Source organism: Solea senegalensis, linkage group LG6 (assembly GCF_019176455.1).
Source record: "Solea senegalensis isolate Sse05_10M linkage group LG6, IFAPA_SoseM_1, whole genome shotgun sequence".
In the NCBI taxonomy this organism is placed as follows: Eukaryota; Metazoa; Chordata; class Actinopteri; order Pleuronectiformes; family Soleidae; genus Solea; species Solea senegalensis.
Genome location: NC_058026.1, coordinates 11,904,342 through 11,925,269, shown reverse-complemented (window position 1 = coordinate 11,925,269; position 20,928 = coordinate 11,904,342). Strand labels below are relative to the sequence as shown.

The 20,928-nt window shown below is 40.2% G+C and overlaps 1 protein-coding gene across 3 annotated transcripts in view; it reads right to left on the bottom strand.

Annotated features, from left to right (window-relative positions):
* Window positions 1-20,928, bottom strand: part of LOC122771420 (alpha-1,6-mannosylglycoprotein 6-beta-N-acetylglucosaminyltransferase B-like) — an 89,224-nt gene that overhangs the window by 4,860 nt on the left and 63,436 nt on the right. For 2 of the 3 annotated variants that reach the window (XM_044028984.1, XM_044028985.1), the window contains exons 9-15: window positions 17,062-17,193; window positions 8,443-8,576; window positions 6,840-6,970; window positions 6,023-6,028; window positions 3,005-3,163; window positions 2,707-2,853; window positions 1,533-1,649 (exon numbers count right to left, since the gene is read on the bottom strand). In XM_044028984.1, coding sequence (XP_043884919.1) covers window positions 1,533-1,649; window positions 2,707-2,853; window positions 3,005-3,163; window positions 6,023-6,028; window positions 6,840-6,970; window positions 8,443-8,576; window positions 17,062-17,193 — 826 coding nt within the window. The remainder of the gene's footprint in view (window positions 1-1,532; window positions 1,650-2,706; window positions 2,854-3,004; window positions 3,164-6,022; window positions 6,029-6,839; window positions 6,971-8,442; window positions 8,577-17,061; window positions 17,194-20,928) is intronic. The other variant, XM_044028986.1, reaches the window with a different exon arrangement.

The window sequence follows — 20,928 nt, the reverse complement described above, 5'->3', positions numbered from 1 at the left end:
AATGAAAACCAATCAAAGTCTAATGCTCAGCCACATGTGAAATCAGACTTGGCCAATTAAAAAAAAAAAAAAAGTTCCACACACTGCAAACCTGATCAAAGCTGTATGTTAATCTACTTTGTAAACTGGAGCAGAAAGTAAACATGTCCACATGAGTGACACACTCTGGCTTTGTGCAATAAAAATCTGCATAACAGAGTTAGTTTTGCTTTGCTTTACATAGGCCATGCTCACACCTACCATTAACATCCATATGGGGGTAATCACAATTGCAAGTCTACGTGTGAATGAGACACAATGAAGACACATTTCAAATCCAGTTACTCGGATAATATTTGGAGGTAGTGTGGGATGCACACTTTGCCATTTTTTCTCTGCGTCCAGCAGACCGGTTTGAAACATTTTCAAAGCAAACACTGTCTCCCATGCACGGATTTATTTGTGGCTGCCTGCTATAATATCAAAAACTGACCACCACATCCTGATATCTGACCTCACTGTCACAGTCTGACCAAACAACACATTTGGCTCCTGAATATAACAATGTACAGGAAGTCAGAAGAGAGAGACAGAGCGAAAGCAAGAGGAGAGGAGAAAGGATTCACTGGAACATGAGCAATTGTCTGGCAGAGATTGCTTTGTCTTAAATGAATGAACATGAGCCTCACGTTTATGTGTGTGTGTGTGTGTGTGTGTGTCATGTAGTTAATGGCTGTAATGCTCTCAGCACTGACACACGTGACCTGTTCAATTTCAGTGTCTCTGACTCTTTGAACCAATTGTGCTTGTGTGTCTTTCAGCACTACAATTTTATCTGACTGTGCGTGTGTGTGTGTGTGTGTGTGTGTGCTGGGTGTGTGCCTCCAGTGAAGGGTGAAGTGGTCTATCAGCTCCCCCAGTGGTCTGACAGTGCAGATGGAGAGAGAGCAGTCAGCCGATGCTGCTGGGTTGTAGCTTCTTTCGACAACACAGTCAAGACGGACAGATGACAGCATGTGTACTCACACACACACACGCACACACACACACACACACACACACACACACACACACACACACACACACACTTCCAGCCTAAACAAAGCATTATTACTTACGCTAACCATAACCACGTGATCCCTGACTTTAACCTTACCACACCTGACGGATAAAACTACACAACAACTAGACTTGACTTTGTCAGGTGACGTGTCTGCTGGACATCTAACATTCTCATACAAGCATGGGAACAATAAAAACACACTGCCTACAGTATAAATATTGTCAGATTGTGTTCATTTCACAAGCTATAAAGTTATTTTGTTTTACTGACATGAGCTGAGCAACTTTGTTTGTCTCCTCATATCAGTCGTAAAAACATATTGTTGATTAGTTTGTCTAAATACAGTGAAACCAAAGATTTAAAGATTATAATGACATATAAACGATATTTGTGATTAATAATACACTTTCTAACATTCCAATATATTTAAATATTCAATCTACAATGCAAATTCTTCCATGTATTCAAGTGGATGAATAGCAATCAATACCTTGGTCCTCATAATTTCCCTGATGGCAGAGTCAAACTCCAGGGAGTTGTTGTAGTCCACTGTCATGACATGTGGTCTTCCGATGTACTGCTCTGCATACGGGTGCTGGGACGACACCTTCAGAGGACGCATACAAATACAAATACAAATATCTTAGCTTAGTATTTCGACACAAATTCCAAATAATGTATTGCAGGGGAATGTGATTTCACCAAAGTTGTATGCACAATTATTTGTACGATAAATCCTGTTGTATTAGGATCACCACGGCCAATATATGCCAGAATAATTCAGAGATCAAAAAAAGCCCTTATTCATTTCAAGCCGCTTTAATCTGCCATGCTGCTCTCCTTAATAGAGCACTTGTTCAATTTCTCCACAAGCCATGCACAGTTCTCACCAAAATAAACAGCAAAATAGAGCTTTGATCACAGTTTGTTTGTGTTCAATTTGTCAGACACAACACTCTCTGTTAAGTAAAACGAAGTAAAAGCACCCAAGCATTTCAGTTTCCTGATTCATTAATTTTTTGTGTGCAAGTATTTGCAGGACCAGATGCACAGCGAGTACACTGTGTAGTATGAAGAAAAATTTATGTCATGGTATTTTTTTAAAATTTCAACAGTTTCTGAATATACAACAGTATTTTTGTATGCATGAGGATTATATAAGTGAGCACCCTAGTGAGACCGAAACACACATTGTTGATGATCTAAGACATGTTTTTCTCCAAAGGTGGTGGAGTAAATTGCTCATTGCTGCAATTACTACACAGTCAGTTCTTCAGCATGTGTGGTGCAGGGGCGAAAAAGCCCCCCCCCCGAAAGACACAACGTTGATGTGCTCGCTTGGTGTGAATAACGGAGGTGTGTGAGATGCAGGCACTGAACCTACATTCAATGTGGCTCAGGTGATTAGCAACCTCTCAGCTAAACTCTGCCCCACTGAGCTCCTCTGACTCGCACAGCAATATGAGCTCAGGCATCATCTTCTACCCAGTGTGGAAAAGGACATCAGTTTGTCATGGAACAAAATTTGAAAGTCGTCTGTTCAGAATCTGACGCCTGAGCTTTTACTTTTGCATTAATTTTCCTCACGATATATAAAAACCGTAAAAAAAGAGTATTCTCAGTGGTGACTGAGCAATGATGAGTACACAATGTATAGCGCTTACCTCTCTGGAAGTGGGTTTGCCCCTGAAAAACTCGTGATTGAGAGAGCTGTGCGGTGGGTGGAACTTGGGTTGAAGGAAAATGCAGCCATTGGCTATTGCTTCAAGAGGGGCGGGGCCTTCATAGGGGAAACCAAATCCGATAAAGAGCTAGAAAAAAACAAAACATATTGTACTCTATAATAATGGAAATGAACAACAATTCTTGTAATTTTTGCTTCTAAACAATCCACAAACGCAGAGTTTGCGTTTCAGCAGACACAAAGTATGTGTATAAATGCTATTTCCTATAGCCTCTTGCCTTGGCCTTACGCAGCAGTTGCTGCAGTTCATGCTGGGGCAGCAGGCCATGGTTCTTCACAAAGGCTGGGACCTCCGGAGGTCTCTGAGTCTCATAATAGACTGTGCCATGGACTTCCATGTACCTGTGGAGAATCTGCAGGAAACCTTCCTTACCCTGCTGAGCGAGAAGGGGGGGGAAAACAATGGTTTTAGTGAGCTGTGGGGTAAAAGTGACGAGGAGATTTTATAGAGCAAGAGTGTATCAGAGAAGAACAAATAGAGAGTCATCATCTAAGACTACATCTGCAGTGGATCTGTCATACAAAACACATTTTACATGTGAAAACAAATAGTTTTTATTGATGCATTTTCTTTTCTTTTTTTTATCTTATGTCCACACAAAATATCACTGTGCTGGTCAGTGTAATGGTTAAAGCTGAGCTATTATGACCCAAACTTAACAGCATTGGAGTCATTTTAATGTTTAAAGGGCTTGTTGTGCCTGTAAGATCAGGACTGCTGACCTGAAGTCCTCAGAATCAGGCGCTCTCATGAGAAACACGCTTGACAACACTACGCACTACATGCACACACACACACCCTAGCCAGGTACCAGCTATAAGATCAAGGCAGTAATAGCGTTATTTAGACGTTCATCATGACAGAGCCGACGAAAAATCAAAAAAGGAAAAATGCGTGTTATGTTACTTTTAACAACGGTGAAGTTCCACAGACACAGTGCAGTTACTCTCAACCAGAACGTCAACTGGTTAATGCTCTATTCTCTCACCTTCTGCTCTACATATTTACATTTTGATTGTGTTTTTACATAAAGAAATCATGCACTTGATAATGGGGACACAGATAAATAAACTTTGAGACAGAAATGCTGTTTGTTAGACCTTGAGTAGGCCTTTCTGCGTGGAGTTTGCATGGTCTTCCCTTGTGTGTGAGTTTTCTCCGGGTTCTATGCTTTCCTCTCACAGTCAAAATCATACACATTTGGAGATTAGGCAAAATTGGTCACTCTAAATTGACCGTAGGTGTGAGAGTGAATGGTTGTTTGTATGTGACCCTTTGATGGACTGGCGACCTGTCCAAGGTTTAACCCGCCTTTCGCTTTATGTCAGCTGGGATCGGCACCAAGGCCCCGTGACCCTCATGTGCAGGATAAAGCGGTAGAAGATGAATGGATGGACCTTGAGTAGGTGTGAGGTGTGCGATGCTTAATCATCGCTGTGCATTTGCCTCGGCTTAGTTTTCCAGACAATGTAAGAATAAAATATTTGCATGTGAAAGAGCCCAAGGGTCACACTTTCAAAGTCGAGGCTGAAAACGTTGAAAGGGAAAACAAATAAATCAACCAGCATAAACTAACACTCAAAACTGAATCACATGAAAGGAGCATAACCCTGGGCCACAGTATTGACCGACTGTCCAGTGTTAAGAAGCTTACTGTATCCCTGCTCTGTGGTGGAACCCCCACAGTCTTAATAGCAGGCGGTAGCGATCGATAACTTCTTCTGTGAGGATTTTCCCAGCCAATTAGGAGATTAGCTCAAGCGCTAAGTGCAGCAGACAACATGAATTAGCAGGAGAAATGTGTGGTAGAGCACAGATTCTAGAACTTGCAGCAGTGTGTGTGTGTGTGTGTGCACACATGCGTACCCGAGCTTACACTCACGGCACGCATTGGATTAGTAACGGTAATACATATGTTCTGCTGTGCTTGTTTTTATGGCTCACCTCATTTCCTGCAGTTTTAAGAAAGCGGTTTTTCGAAACATCAAAATGTTGAGGAAGGATATGATGACATATGACAAGAGGAATTATTCTCACCCTCAGCCTCACTCTCCATGCTGTTGCCACAGTTTTCTGTTTTCACATATTACTTATGTTGATAGCAATGAAAACAGGCAGGTCTGTGACTTAAAAAAACAACAAAAAAACAGGCTTCTCATTTCAAGCTGGCACCTGATAATTTTTTTATGCAGAAAAATGTCACTGGCTGAGCTTCAGCTCCAATAGTTTGTCCAAACACTGTGTTTGAAACACTCATCAATGTCTCTAGCTGACTGGTTTCAAACCTACAAAGGTCTGTTGTTGTTGTTTTTTAACGCATTTGTTGTCCCGGGAGCAATCACTAAATAATCACCAATAGAACTAACAAGATAGTAACCATGAGTTAGTCAGTGATTCACAGAAAAGGTGTAAAGCAAGTATATATAGCCGAGGCTAAAAGTTGAGCAACAGCTTAGTTTCAAACAACAAATCCCCTGTATTTCCTGATTGTCCAAATACACCTTTGATGACTAAAATGCAGAGGAAAATGCAGCAGTAAACTGTGAGCTGTTTATAAAGCAGTCCTTGGTGAAGTTGTCTTGTTGGGATTATCATTTGGCAGTGATTAAAGAGACCTTCTTCTCTTGTTCTCAACATAGCGTTACCCTGATATCCAAACTCTTCTGAGCCAGCCTCCATTTAGTCTGGATTTGGGCCTAGTCTAGGGGGACTGTCCTCTTCTGTGTGTGTGTGTGTGTCACATCTGTGATGTCACAAAGTTACGGCATTAACAGCCTGAAAGCTGGCCGGCAGGATTTGAGTGTGCTCTCTGCGCCGTGCACTTTGTTTTTTCACAGTCCTTTAACACGTACAAAAAGCATATACAATACAGGAAAATACTTTTAAAAATGGTGAAGTGAGATACTACACTGTACAGGACCCCGACGTGAAGTGTGATGTGTGATGTGTGATGCGCTAGGAGACACGCAAGTTGACGTGGACTTTGCCACATGTGAGTGGAAGTATACAAGTGCCTTAAGGTGTTTGGAAAATCCAATGCCACCTCAGGTATCTTAAAATTGTGACACTGACGGGTAAAGGCAGTACATTTGCAAGTACTGTCACACGTAGCTTCTCAGGAATTACTTTCCTAAAATCAGATGTGATAAGACTACGTCTAGAGTTTAATAGTGTGTGTGTGCTCCTTTATTTTGGCTGTGAGACATAGGAAACGTTCTAATGTACAGGCTCTTACCTGAAGCTGATGTGCATCCATCCAAACACAATGGCAGGCCACAAACGAAGAAGAGTGAAAGAGCAAAACACAATCAGATACAAATGTGGATCGATGAGAAATATGACAATACAGCAATACTGGTTAAGGAAAAAAGACAGAAAACAAACTAAAGGACATTCTACAATGTACAGGAAGCAAAGAAAAAAAAACTGCCTGTGAACTAAAAGAGTTGTGTGCAAACTATGAGCTATGACATGACGCTGAACTGTAAACAAGGCACACAATGCTGCCACTAGACGTTTCCATTAACACTCTTTAACATTAAAGAGAGAGAGAGCGAGAGAGTCTGCATTCATTATCATCGGCAGAGAAACAACTCATTCCTCATTTTAGTTGAATAATATAAATACTAATATAAATATAATAATATATAACGTAAATATAATAACACATATAATATATTTTAATAATATAAAATATATTCAGTCACTGTTTGTGTGTACTCCTGAAACATTTGTTTATGGATATGCATGCAGTTGTAAAACATGTCCCTACAGGCATTACAGATGCATGGGTATTGCGTATACACAGAGTGGTACATGGGCATACTGTATCATAATGTTCATGTATTTGTTGTTTATACTGTATTTTCCCATTCATCTGCAAATGCATGTATCTTTTACTTTCACTGTGTGAGAAACATTTGGCAGCAGTTCACAAAATGTTAACAACAATAATATTCACTAATTACTATACAACTGTATATTAATACATGCTTTCAGACAGCTCCAGGATATGCAGCAGCAAAAACAAACACGTGTTTTCTTGTGTGTACCTTCCACATGCTGGCCTCTTTTCCATACACAACTGCCATGTTGTTGACTTTGTTCTGCTGGATGCTCCTCTTCTCGGTCTCATTCAGCTCCTCCGAAACGAAACCCATGAATGAATTGTCTGGTGTGTGAGCTGAATGTGTGTATGCATGTAAGCGACAGGGAAAGGCAGGGTAATATGAAAAGAAATAGAGAGCAATGCACAAGAGAAGGGGGAGAAAGAATTTTGAGTGACAGACAAAAGGGGTGAAGCAAAAAAAAGGAGTATTGCATTCTCGTTTGCTTTGGTTAAATGGCAGAATCATTATTGCTGTTATTGCCACCACTAACAATGACATTATGACAATATACACGCTGATTCTCATAAACATAGCTGCTGTGGGGCTTGGATGATTTCAGTTGTACAGGGTGTATGAAATATCTCTTAAGTTTTGGCTTTAAGCTTAAGTATTTAAAGTTAAAACAACTGTGCATTATGTTCATCGTTTGTTTTTTCAATACATTTCCATTTCTGCTACTTATTCTTGAAGAATGACTTTTTCAAAGCTCAAAGTATCTTCACAGGTACAGTCATTAGTAACTGCAAAAAAATGATGGCACCTGACATCCTGTGATAAAGGCTGAGACAAAACATTGCAGCTTAGTACAGTGTGAAACAGTTAGCCACAGATGTCAGAATGACCCGGCTGTTGAGTGACAGCTTGAGCTGAATGAGCACGACACTGGTTAGCAATGAATGTGAGAGAAGAGCAGAGTTAAAGTGTGCCAATGCCAAAGTAATTACCAAAACACTGCCGTCATAGCTACATTCTGCACCACCCCAGTCCTCTGTTACCCAGTTGCAATATTTATCCCATCAAGGATGGGGTTTTTTTAGCATTAGCATCCACCTCTGTATCTTTTTGAGGATGCTTCTAACCCTTCTACTTTATAAAGCTATGTAGCAGCAGTGCTTCAGCCTTGGCACAGCACTGGAATGACAAGAGAACAAGACAATGCCATAAACACAAAGAGAGTTGCATAGAGCTGATAGGCTTAATCAGCACTGTGTGACCCAATTGGCAATGACTCTATGCACTACAGCTAAAAGCAGCCAGTGTTTCACATTCAGGAATGGCGAAGACATAGACTACAACGGTATGAGCTTTGAAAAATGCAGATAAGTCACATTGTGTGGCGTGAAACAGAAAAAGAAAGGAGGAGAACAAGATGCAGCTTGGTACTCCTGAAAATAGCTGCATTAAATGCATCAAATTAATGCGAATAAGAAGCCAGACCTGTCAAAGAAAGTCACAGATGTCACTGAATAGGCATCTCTTTTTCAGCATCATATCAGAATGGCTGTCAAGAATTGTGGCCTTAGAAGTTGTAATATAAAATGCTTGAGCTGATAACAAGTTTTAACAACATGTTGGTACATTCTATATAATATGAATAATGCAGAAGGATCTGATGAAAAGTCTGTAAAGGAGATATCTTCAGGAATTAGCTTTGGGGGTGTCTCAGAACGTTAACAGGCCTATGAAACAAATATATAAATAATAAAATATTCTATACCGATGGCGTGCACGCGACACATTCAATTTAAGGAGTTTTTTTTCTTACGGAACATGGTCATGTATTGCTTGGCATTAAGGTTCCAGTAACCCCAGTTGGTCCTGTAGCCATGTAGCGTTGCATACTCCTCATGATTGTAGGCCGGCTCCGTCCCAAAGGTGTCGATCACCCGGATATGACATCTGCGAAAAATAGAGGACAAAGAGTCTATCATCCTTGCTGTGTCGACTGTGCAAAAAATATCAGGGACAACAGTCAACGTATGAACAATCGAAATTGTTTATGACTGAACGTGAAACTGACAAAGTTGTCATTAACTACAGCTTTCCTGACAACACTATAGTTCATAATGTCTTTGTGACATTTATCTATAAGGTGTTGTGAATGACTTGAATATTCATTAATGCATTATGATGGAATACATGTCTTATAGAAATAAATTTGGATTGGATTAATCCAAGTAATTTAAACATTACAGTGTATTACCAAGGTTTAAGCAATGCTTACAAATGCAAAATTATCAGCTGCCTTTACAGTATACTGTAAACATAGTGTCCCTTATTTCACGCACTTTATTTATATTTGCTATATTTGTCACTGTACTCCATTCTTTCTTATTTTCTGTTAAGTTCGATAAATAACACATTTTGTTGGCAGAAGCACAAAACATGTTTTTAATCTGCATAAAAACTAAATGAATTTTATTTTTCTTGTTAACTTAGCCGTCTGTGCCTTGCACTGACATGCAGGACACACCTGGAAATCAGTGCAAAGATGCTGGCTAAATTTACTTTGTTGGTAAGCACAAGGTATGCAAGCACAACAAAAACCAGACCTGCACAGTCGTGTTCGTAAATGTGGCCCTTTGCAATCATCATTCATCAGGTCTTAAAGACAGTAATCAGGTCACAATTGCAGAAAACTACCGATAGCACAAAACAGTCATGGCATTTAGCACAATGTCACAAATGATGTTTGAAAATATGTCAAAAAAGAAAAACAATGGAGAAGAAGCCAAAAAAAGAACAAACGCGACAGCAGGTTTGTTTGAAAAGTACAGCGTGGGAGATTTGACATGAAGATGAGAAGCAAAAGAAACAAAAAATCACAGAGGTGTGGAGGAGCGAGGATAGAGCAGTGAGCTTGTGAAAGATTAGGAAAAACTGTAAGTGAAGTGGTGCATGAACACGCATTTACAATTACACACACACACACACACACACACCAGTGCTCAGTATGGAGCCTCTCACTGAGTGTGTTCAGTCTGGCCAGTCCGTGAGCTCGGAGTGATTAACAAGAGCTAAAGGGTCCACTGCCAGATCTGTGAGACTCTTTCCTGGCAGATAACTGTGTTTGTGTGTGTGCGTGTGTGTAAACGAAAGAGTGATGTGAAATAGTGCAATGACACTCAAGTGCCTGAAGAACACTCAGGCAATTGCCTCTCTATACTTCATTAAAAAGCACACACAAACTCTTTTCTGGTAAATAGTTGGTCCTCGAGCTGCGCACAGATTTTTTCTGATAGTTCTGATAGTTTTTTTATTCTGTTTTTCTGATATTCTCGTATATTTACATCACAATGTACACATTACTATCGCAATTAAGGCATGGCATTATTAAACGGGCGGCTATTGTGCATGATATCAGTCATTCCCAAAGTTTAGGCCTTGTTCACCCTGGATGGAAGACGTCACACGTGAGATACAAACTCTGTTTCCGGCAAAACAGACAGAAAGAAGATAAATTCATAGTGGATAAATTGCAAGAAATAATGTGACCTTAATTGTTGAACACTGGTGCAAATTTTTAATCCAGAATCAAACACTCAAAAGTTCTGTATGACTTTCCTTCATTGTAGCTGCACTTTTCTTTTGAATGAACAAGGGAATCTTTAATAAAGTGCTTTGCATTGAAACTGTTAACCATGTAGAGCCCACACTTTCTTGGGAGTACCAGACGCAGTCTCTCTAACCTTCAATAGCCAGAGTTTAAGACATCTGTCGCATACGAGAGTTCTTCAGTGTTTGTTTTCACATTAACTCGTATTCAGGAAGTTTCATACAAAACAAATCCTCTAAGGGCATCAGTCTTATTCAAGACAAGGTGACACTCCATTCTTGTTTGATACAGCTGTACGTCAGACTGCAGCTTCAAAGAGGCCCAGCTTTAAATTAACAGAACTAAAGCTTGGATATAAAAACAGACTTATCTGAAAAACATGCATCCATCTCTCATGCATCCTTTATTCTGAGGCACCGTGGATGAGATTCTGCAGAAAACGTTTCGTCTCTTGGACCACAGAAGCTGACGATAAATTATTAAAAACAAATGTTCATTTCCCATGTCCCCGTCTCCTCTAGAGCCTCCCGCCAGCTCTGAAATGGTGAAAATGTTGCTACCCACAGATAAGAGGTCCCAGGGGGAGAGGGAAAAAGAAAAAAAAGTGTAAGAAGAGAGGATAAGCAGAGAAGTAGCTGAGCTGAATATCTATCAGGACATCAGAGTATGGGGCTAATCTAGGTTAAACGGCTGCTCAGAAAGGCTCAACAGTCCTCCAAGATGAGAGGAATATGGCAGGGTGGTGCTTTGTCACCCACAGTTTTTAAGTTTCACCTGTGGTGAGGGAGAAGCATCTGGACAACACAGTTTAGACGCTAAACCCCGTATGAGCAAAACATGTATCTGAGGCAGAACATGCTTAACGGAAAAAATTTGGTTGTACATATGATGTCCGTCCATCCATTTTCTACCACTTTACCCTCCACATGAGGAAATGGACGGATGAAATGCTTTGAATAAATCTCTGAAACGCTGCTAGAGTCCATTAAAACTCTATTTGGTAGTTGGTATCTCTTTGTGATTGTTGACTTTTGTAGTTTGTGAAGTGCTCCCCATACCATTGTTTTTAGTTTCATTGTTGAGCCTTCCTCCACATGACCTTTAACTTTTCTTGTCCTGATGACATGTATGATAATAACGAAGTTAGGTCGTTCACATGCACGGATTATACACTGATAACCTTGTACATATACTGTTTATAGATCCTTTGAAAGACAATTTATTAATTACAAAAAAACATTCATTTTCAATGTTTAATTTTATGCAAAAACAACTTTATAATGTTATTTGCACATAGAAACTGTGCAACACTCCTCCATCCATCATTTAGATGCTACAGCGTAGTTACTGTGTGTTACTCATTGGTCTCTACCAGACTTTGTAAAGCAGAACAAGCCGTTATCCTCTGAAAACAGGTGCAATGTTAGTCAAGGGAAACTGTAAATGTTATGGAGTAACATCATTTGGAAAGACACCCAAGAACAGTCCAGTGATTATAGATATGACAGAGCAGCTGTTTAAGTGTTGATCAGAGGCATTAAAAGACTGCAGTAGATGTTAATTTGTACTGTGTGGTGAGAGAGTTTATGAACACCTTAGACTAATGACACTAATGGCAGTAAAGAACATCGTGGAGTAATACTAACAATGTGAGGAATTTGACCTGGAATGTGAGTCTGCCATTATTGATTATGTGTTACCTTGTGTCTTTTCTCTGTTTTATTTTGTCTCTGTCTTGTTCGCCTTTCTGCCTTGCCCAGAAGTGTCCAGTTATTTGCCTCCCTTGTGTATTTCGTCTCTGTTCTTCAAAGTTCTCCTTGTCATTCCACCACTTGGTCACGCTGGTGTTTGCTTGTGCTGTCAGTTTGTCTCAGTCCGTCCAACTGCTTCTACCTCTACTAAATTCTGTATGATCCTGTTTTTCTGGTACTTCTACTTCATGACCACTACATTGGGGAAAAACAAACAACTACTGCATTTAAGTATTGGAACGGCACAGAAGAACCACCGACATCTGAAGGACAAGGGACACTCTTTTGATGATGAGAGAGTAAGACTGTTGAAAGATGAGTGAAGGGAGCCGTCAACGTCAATCTGGTGAAGCCATCACTCAATAGAGGAGGTGGACTGAGACACCAACTATCAGCCACCTACAGTACAATGGTGTTCTGACCTCAAAGGATCAACAGTCACACACATAGAACAATAAAAGTGAACTCCAACACACACACAAGAGCAGACTCGGTCTCTCAGGTGACCCTGATGACCTTCTTTCGCACCTTGACTCGGGTGAAACGGACGACCTGAAACTGGGTCAGAGGGGTGAACAATCCGCATTGCTTCACACAACAACTCATTAGACAAGTTTCCAGCCTTCAGAGGATAGATACCTGGATATGTCCACCAGTTAGTCAGAAGTGAAGCACCTACGTATTTTCATTTTAATTGGACTTTGCCTGCCTGTCTGTCTGTCTGTCTGTCTGTGGGCCACTGTAACAGTATTAGTCACTAAATCATTGTTTACATAAAAATAGAATCTTCAAACAATCCCATTGGAGATGAAGCAATAGTAATTTAGTGCAGTAATTATGTTGTAAAGAATCATTATCTCACCTTAATGAAGCGATAGGGAGTCTCAGCAATCAAAACAAAAACAGCTACCGTTACCGCCATGTAGACGGCTCTTTCCTTTAAATGTGCAGTTGTTCGTGATGTGTCCCCACGGAGTCAGCAGGCTCCAAAGTGCAGGTGCCCTAGATCATCTTATGTCTTACTAAGGAGGTTTGTTTTGATTATTTCTTGGGCATTCCCCTGGATATCTTCTCCAATCCACCTCTAGCAGCGCAATAAATTCACCATGCAGAGGAAATCAATATGCTCGTCCTATTATACAATGAGTGGGTGTGATTTAAGACTGTGTCTCATCAGCTATCAGCAGCTTTAACGACAGCGCACATGCACTGACACACCCTTGTGTACACACACACACACACGCACACACTACTACGACGCATCAGACAGGACAGCACCATGTTGTCCAGGCATAATAAATGAATGTGGATGTTAGTGGGAACATAAAACAAAAGTAATTAAAGGGAGCTGAAGGGCCCCAAAGCTCAGCGCACTTGATTAATGATCCTGTTCAGTGCAGAGGGCTCAACTAGATTGGTGTAACCTAACAAGATGAGAGAGGGAGAGAGAGGGAGAGAGAGGTAGCAGCGAGAGATAAAAAGATATGACATTGACTTGTTCTAATACCTATGGGGATTTGGGAAAAGGGTTGTCCACTACTGCATTCAATGTCCAGCTAGATGGAATACAGTGGCCAGTGGGCTCCTACTGCCACTCACCAACCTGAGTTAAAGTGTAAACAGCACAACCCTTTGAGGCCACGTTCTTTGGTAACTGTGTTCAACCCATTTACATTTACCTGACTTGCAACATATAACTTTATTATCTACCTTCAGGAGTTGTTATTTTCATTGTTAATCAACTTCCACTCCCTTCGGTACGCGTCAAGTGTCTGCAAATGTGTCCTCCTCTCCACAAACAAACAAAGTAGAGCTGCGACTAACGATTATTTTCTTGATTAATCGATTCATCGTTTGGTCCATAAAATATCAGAAAACCTTAAAAAATGTTGAGCGATGTTCATCAAACCTGGAAATGATGATGTTCTCAAATGTCTCGTCTTTTAAATCACTTTTAATGATTTATTTGTTGTCCAGAGCAAAGAAATTAAGAAAATACTCACGTTTAAGGAGCTTAAACAATCGGAAATCTTCATCTTTACATCAAAATAGTTGTCGACTGATTTAGTAATCGATTAATCGATTAATTGTTTCAGTTCTAAAACAAACCATGTAAAACCCCCAAAAGATATAATTCCACATGTGTTGCACCCCGACTGTGAGCTTGTGGGCAAACAATGAAACCATTTCTTACAAGCACTGGAAGTCACATCCTGTTAAGGAAGGCAGAAATCAAGCCACCACGTGATAATGACAGAGCCGGGAACTGCTGACCTAAGCAAGCAATTAGGTGCATACTGCAGGCTGACTGGCATCTCGTCGGAGGAAAATGTGGGATTGTGTGTGTGTGTGTGTGTGTCGCGAGGAGCAGACAAAGAGGGAGACACCAAAACAGGTTGTATGCTGGAGAAATAGGTCCCCAACCGACCCGTAATGCATTTCTCTTGCTCATAATTGGATTTTAAAAATACATGGAGCAGCCTTTTATATGTGGTGTTGACTCTTGATGCCTGCGACTCCCTCTGTTTTGCAGTACGTCTCTGTCTCTCTACAGTATAGTCTCTCATGTTGCTACATATTCCCGAACCTTCTTGGTCTTTCCTGTGTTACACTTTCATTCGGCCTCTCACAAGTATTTATATCTATATATGTGTGCTCTTTTCTTTTTTATCTGTCATTGTTGCTTCTTCATGATTGGAGCAAGAACAAAGAAAGTTAAATGTCAAGTGTTGCCATCCCATGAAGGGGGCAGATAAGGCTGACAATTTATTAGACCAAGAAAGATGACAGTGGGGCAAAGAGGGCGGCTGCAAGCTGGAGACAGGAGCAGACGAGCCTTAAGCAGAATTTTCAATCAGAGTGTTTTCCCCTATTTTTGTGTCAGTGCTTCATACAAGTCTCCCCTTCACTTCACTGCCCCACTGCTAAGCTTCTGTGTTTGTAGAGGCCAGTTGTGATTGTATCAAAGGGTTTGTGATTGTATCAAGCAGAACAGAGCAAAAACGTCATATACTTATTATGACTTAATCGAAACAGCAGTCCAAGTGATCAAATGAATGGCACAGTCGTATCATTGATGTGAAAGATCTTTTAAAGAAACATGGGTGACTCATGTTCTGTGCTTCATGGGGTTTTAGAGGCACTTTATTGTTGTTTTGGATATATTTTTGATTAATATTTTGTTCACTGCCTTCGTCTCATGACTGTTATGGCCTCATTGTTCTGGGTTTGTACCGGTGCCAGAAGCCATTAAGCACACTTTTGTAACGGCAAGAAAAAAAGAAAAAAAAAACTCCCATCCTGTTTCTCATTAAACAATTTTTTTTCTTCTCTTTCTTTACACCTATTTTTTCTAACGCTGTGTTTAACTACCTCCCTCCTGATGAGCATTTGAATGCATTCAAACAACGGTGATAATAGGCTGATCATTATCAGAAAGCGGCAGCAAACGGGTATAGAACTACTCTGTGTGTGTGTGTGTGGTGTAGGTCTGTGTGCCAATGTTCATAAACTGTGTGAATTGTCACATCTAAAAAAATAGCTATAGCATGCTATTTTTGTGTGCATGCACACCTATCGCAAGAGTGGCAATAGATCGACTTCCTTTTTTAAATGTTCTCTGTAGAGAAAACTTCTAGTGTTGAGAGAACACACAGAGATGATACGTTTTTCCTCTACCATGAACCAAATGAGTCTGGCTGGCTGCTTGGCACGGACACGGCCATTCGGATCAGTGTTCATATAAACAGTTGATCCAATCATGACTTCCTGGTTTGGTGCTATCACATGTCTGATTCACGTAGACGGGACCTATAGCCATTTTGTTAAAGCTGGAAAAGGATGAGAACATGATGAAAACAAAGTGAAAGACGAGGAAGAGGAGGAAAACGACACAGACAGCAAGGGGACGGGCAGACAGGTGCAGCGTTTGTTTACTACAAAAGTGTAGTAAAGAAGTGAAGCTTCTTCTTCTGATTCTACTTCCAGAGAAATAGGGCAACACTGTGCATGTCAAAATAGACGGCTGAATTTGTCCACATAAACGATGGAATTGTAAATTCCAATCAGAACTCAATTTTTATAAACATAGCCGGTGTGAGTACATAAGATATTTTTGTGAATTTGACACTTAAATTTAGACAGAGGCATGAACGCCTTATTACCATAAATAATGAAGAGACCTGCTGACAGCACAACAGAAACATACAACATAATGCATAATGTGATGAATGCAAACCCCCTGAATCCAGAGCTGTTAACCTGCTGAACAACACTACAAAACTGAAAATGGACCAAAGCAGTGACCTTATCAGGAACTACATACAGCATGACCTTTAAATAAGAAAATAAGATGGTGGAGTGCAATTATAAATATATCAAGTTGTGAAATAATCCTCCCTTGCTTGTGGGCAAGAGGAAGGGATTTGGGCTTGTAACTGGAGGGTCACTAATTCAAATCCCAGCACGGGTCAAGGGCCCTATCCCCCATTGCTCCCCGGGCGCAGGTAAGTCCTGCCCATGCTCCTGTGCTCAGCGTGTGTGTGTGTTCACTACAGTTGTCAGTAAAATGCAGAGGTCAAAATTCACTATCACTATCTAGCATGTGCAAAAATAAATACATCTATGTAAAGCAAACACAAGGTGATGCTGGCAAAATACTACATTCACTCATACTGTGAGCTGAAGGACAGCACAGATTTAGATGCTTGTAAATGTGGCACTTCTACAATTTAATCACTATGAGTTTCCAGCTCAAAGAAAAGTCCTAATCAAAGAAACCCTTCAACAGCACAAAAGGCAGCAATTTTTTTTAGCACAATGCCACAAATACTTGTTGTCAGACATGAAAATGAAAAAGTAACAATTGAGATGGAGCCAAAGAAGAACAATTGCAACCAGCAGCTGTGTTTACAGAGTACAGCGAGAGAGGTAAGGCATGATAACAAGGAAAAGAACAACATTATTGATGTTTAGAGGCTGGAGGAGTGAGAGCAGTGAGACACTTTCCAGGTGGACGATTAGAAGAACAGGAGTCAAGTGCAGTCAACGCACACACACACACATAAAATTCACTAACTTGTGTTTCTTGAGTGAGAGCCCCATGTGCTGTTTCATCTGCTGCAGGCCATGGTAGTCAGTGTAGATGAGGTCAAAGTGCAGCGGGCCAGTGAGTGGGCAACTGCCTCTGCCTGGAGGCACACCAAGAAACCTGCAACACACACACACACACACACACACACAAGTAAAACATCAGTTTCTTAGCTGCAAAACATGACAGCGAAGAACTGAACATGATCTGAGCATAAATAATTCAAGTGCACAAAAACATTTTGGGTTTGTTGTGCATCAGTGTTAACTGGAAGTAAAATACATCAACATGTGAAGAGTGGGTGCTAATGGTATCATCATGTTTTATTATTTTTATTGTTTCATTTATTGTACAAATGTATTGCGATCATCTATTTTGGTAAAGAGTTTTGATGTTTTGGAAAAGTTTAGAACCCTACACTAGTATGGCTTATTCATTGCAAAATGCAACAATGTGTTGCAAGAAATTCAGTCCATCTTGTCACCGTGATGAAGGACTAAGTTTGCTGCAAAGTGCAGGCGCAGATTTAAAGTGCCTTGAATGTTCAAAAATAAATAAAGTGCTTTTTAAGCTTTGCCTAGTCAGTGTGCACCGAGCTAGTGCTGTGACAAAATAAAATAAAGTGCTGGTTCAAAATGAATAGAGCCTCTCAAAACAAGATACAGGCCAAATGTGAGCCTTCAGATTAAAATGCTCCAAATGAAAGTGAGAAAGTTCTTTTCAAAGCCCTGGATTGCTGAGAACACTGTTAAACAGAACTTCTGTTTTCCTCCACCAACTTCACATCAAATGACCCCACTGGGCCATAATCATATAGTATCTTTAATTAATATTTAGCAATATAGTTAGAGTTTATTATAATACCCACCTCAGGCTTGACACCAATTGTTAGTGCACTGCATTTTATGTGCTGTAATAATCTGTTAGTGGGCCAGTTCTCTCTTTTTGTTCTGTTGCAGATATTAATCACTAATAATACTGTATAAAAACATTAAATGTCTGCACAGAAGAGACATGCAATTTGTATTTAAAATATTTAAAACCCGGAAATAAAATTATAGTTGGCAAAGGTTTAATCTGGAAAACAATATTTGCTGAATGACTCACTTCTGTCAGCAGAAAAACAGTATTTAGCACCAGCAGTGATGGCTGACAAAGAGAATCAGCTACAGAGACTCAACTTCATCAGCAGAAAACCTTGTGTGACTGACAGCTGATCTCTGAAAACTGCAGCTTTGCAAATATATTATGCATTGAGATTTTAGCACTGAAGATGCCAACGGATGAAAACAAAGTACGCTTCTTTGTACACAATGCTGTATTCCCCTTGATGAATTCAAAACCCCCAAATCTGCAGGTTTAAACCTGCTGAACAACACTACAAAACTGAAAGAAATAGAGCATAATATATAGTATGAAAATATACCAAAGCAGTGACATTATCAGGAACTACATGCATACTGTGGCCAAATTACAACCACAACCAGCATGAGTTTTAAATAAGATGGTGGAGTGCAATTATAAATACATCAAGTTGTGAAATAGGCAGCCCATGGGCAAGAGGAAGGGATTTGGGCTTGTACCTGGAGGGTCACCAATTCAAATCCGGACAGGTCAAGGGCTGGGGTGCCCATGAGCAAGGTTCCAAATGCTTGAGTGTACAAAAATAACTCATTCTAATTCATGTCAGTCACAAAATCTAACTCCCTGCTTTTTTTTGTGTTTGCAGATTTAATGGGTAAATCTGCATTCAATCAATGTCAAGCCAGGGGGCAGATGAGGAAGACAGAAACATGCAATACAATCAACAGACTGGTCATTGGATTGAGTGAAGGAGACAAAAAGAAGAGATGTCCACATGCACGCACAACTGTGTCCAGGTTTAAGTCCTCGCTTGACTCGGTTTCAACTCATTTATCGACTAAGGGCCTCCTTTACCGTGCTGACAGATCTGCTATTGGATATGTGACCTGTGAGTGGTCTGCTAGCACTTACTTAGCTCTCATACCAGTGACAAATGAGGCCAAAGGCTAATGGAGACTGTAATGCAATTTGTACCCCAGTGAATTTCATTTTGCTATGCTAGTTTTACAATGGAGTCCTTTTGGCTGCACTGCTTATACAGAAGGCTGATTTAATAGTGTTGTGAGGCAGCATTTACATGAGTTTTACTGGCAGCAGTGAAAACATGTAAGAGGGTTTCATAAAGTGATTGGAGAGGAAAAGAACAGCAGCATGTCGTTTCTCCATATGGACATGTTACTGATTGTTGCACTGAGATAAAAAAACAAAACATCTTCAATCAAGCAGTTACACTGCAGACAGGTACGGTTGGGAATTTAATTACTGACAGCGCAGCTATTGAGAAATTGTGAAAATAAAGATTTTGTCTTCTTATTTGTGTAGAGTTTTTATATCATATCATTTAATATAAATTATATATAATTTATATAATAATTAAACATTATCTCATAATAATAATGATACTATTCAAGACTTTTTATCAGAACTCATTCACACACAAAAAATTCACAACAAAGACTATATGCCTCTTACAATTGTGAAAATTCACATTTGTGTGGATGTCATGTCTGTGGTCGGTGTGATATATTGAAGACACATTGGCAGTTAAAAATGTTGTCAAACCCTCACCCATTACTGCCCTGAAAGACTGAAAGGTAATCTGTGACAGAGAGTGACAGCTGGCGATTTGCTGGCAGTTGGCCTTGAAGCAGTGGCTCGTGACTTTTACAGAGACAAGCAGAGCTGCAGGGATATAATAAATATCAAGCTGCTGAGACACACCAGGTTATCTTGGAAGGTGGACCAGCGCATCTAAGAGCAGACCTACTGACGTCTCATAGAAATGAGGCAGTCCCTTGAGTGGCAGTGCAATGTTAGCATCAGCAGTAGAGCGGTAGCTGAATGAATTACACAGAAAATCTTCATATTGTTTGTAGCTATGTTTCACAGCAGGTATTGATGGACCAAAATGAGAGCGATTCTGTCAGACATACGGACAAAGCTGTGTCCGGAGGAGTTGAAGCATTTATTTGCCGGTAAATATTGTAATTTACTCACAGACTGCAGTGCTACTTCGCAGCTATACAACAGTTTCCACACTGTGCATGTGGGTAATAATAATGATGCATACAAGTTACTTGATCTGGAGCTGCAGCTTAAGCCAGTCACTTGTGAGGGATATGTGCAAATATCCAAAACAGTGGCTCTCCCCTCTGCATGATAAACTCTTGAAATTATAAATGCAACTGCAGGAAATAAAGTTGGTCTCTAGAGATGATGTCCAGCTATCCTGCTGCCACCAAAGTAGGCAGTGCATGAAAAAATGTATGCAAACACAACATCAAATCATTCACAATGCTTTTTATTATTTGACAAAGGCTGTAATAATATAATATCCATTGTCAGAGGTAGGAGATTTTGGCTGCCGTAAGAGAGAAGGGGGAACAGTGAGTGAGAGAGAGTTTGGAAAATCGAAGTATCCCAAAACCGAGATTTAAAAGATGTTGCAGACTCAACATTCCCAACGAAATAACACCGACTCTTGTGTAGCAATAACTCCAAAAAACAGCAGCAAAGCAGATGAAATTCAGCACCTTTGGCTCAACATTTTTCTTCTGCAACCCATTTCTTTCATGCTTTCCCTCTAATTATTCTCTTCTGGCAGCTATTCAACTACAGCTGAGAGTGAAGATGCTTTTGTTCATGTCTGAACTAGTCTAGATTTATTCTTAGATGAGCCGGCAATGTCAGCCAGAGTCATACAGTGCAGTAAACTAAAACACAAAATATAACGAGCAGCAGAAAGCCCAATTCTTAGATTTAACATAGAAA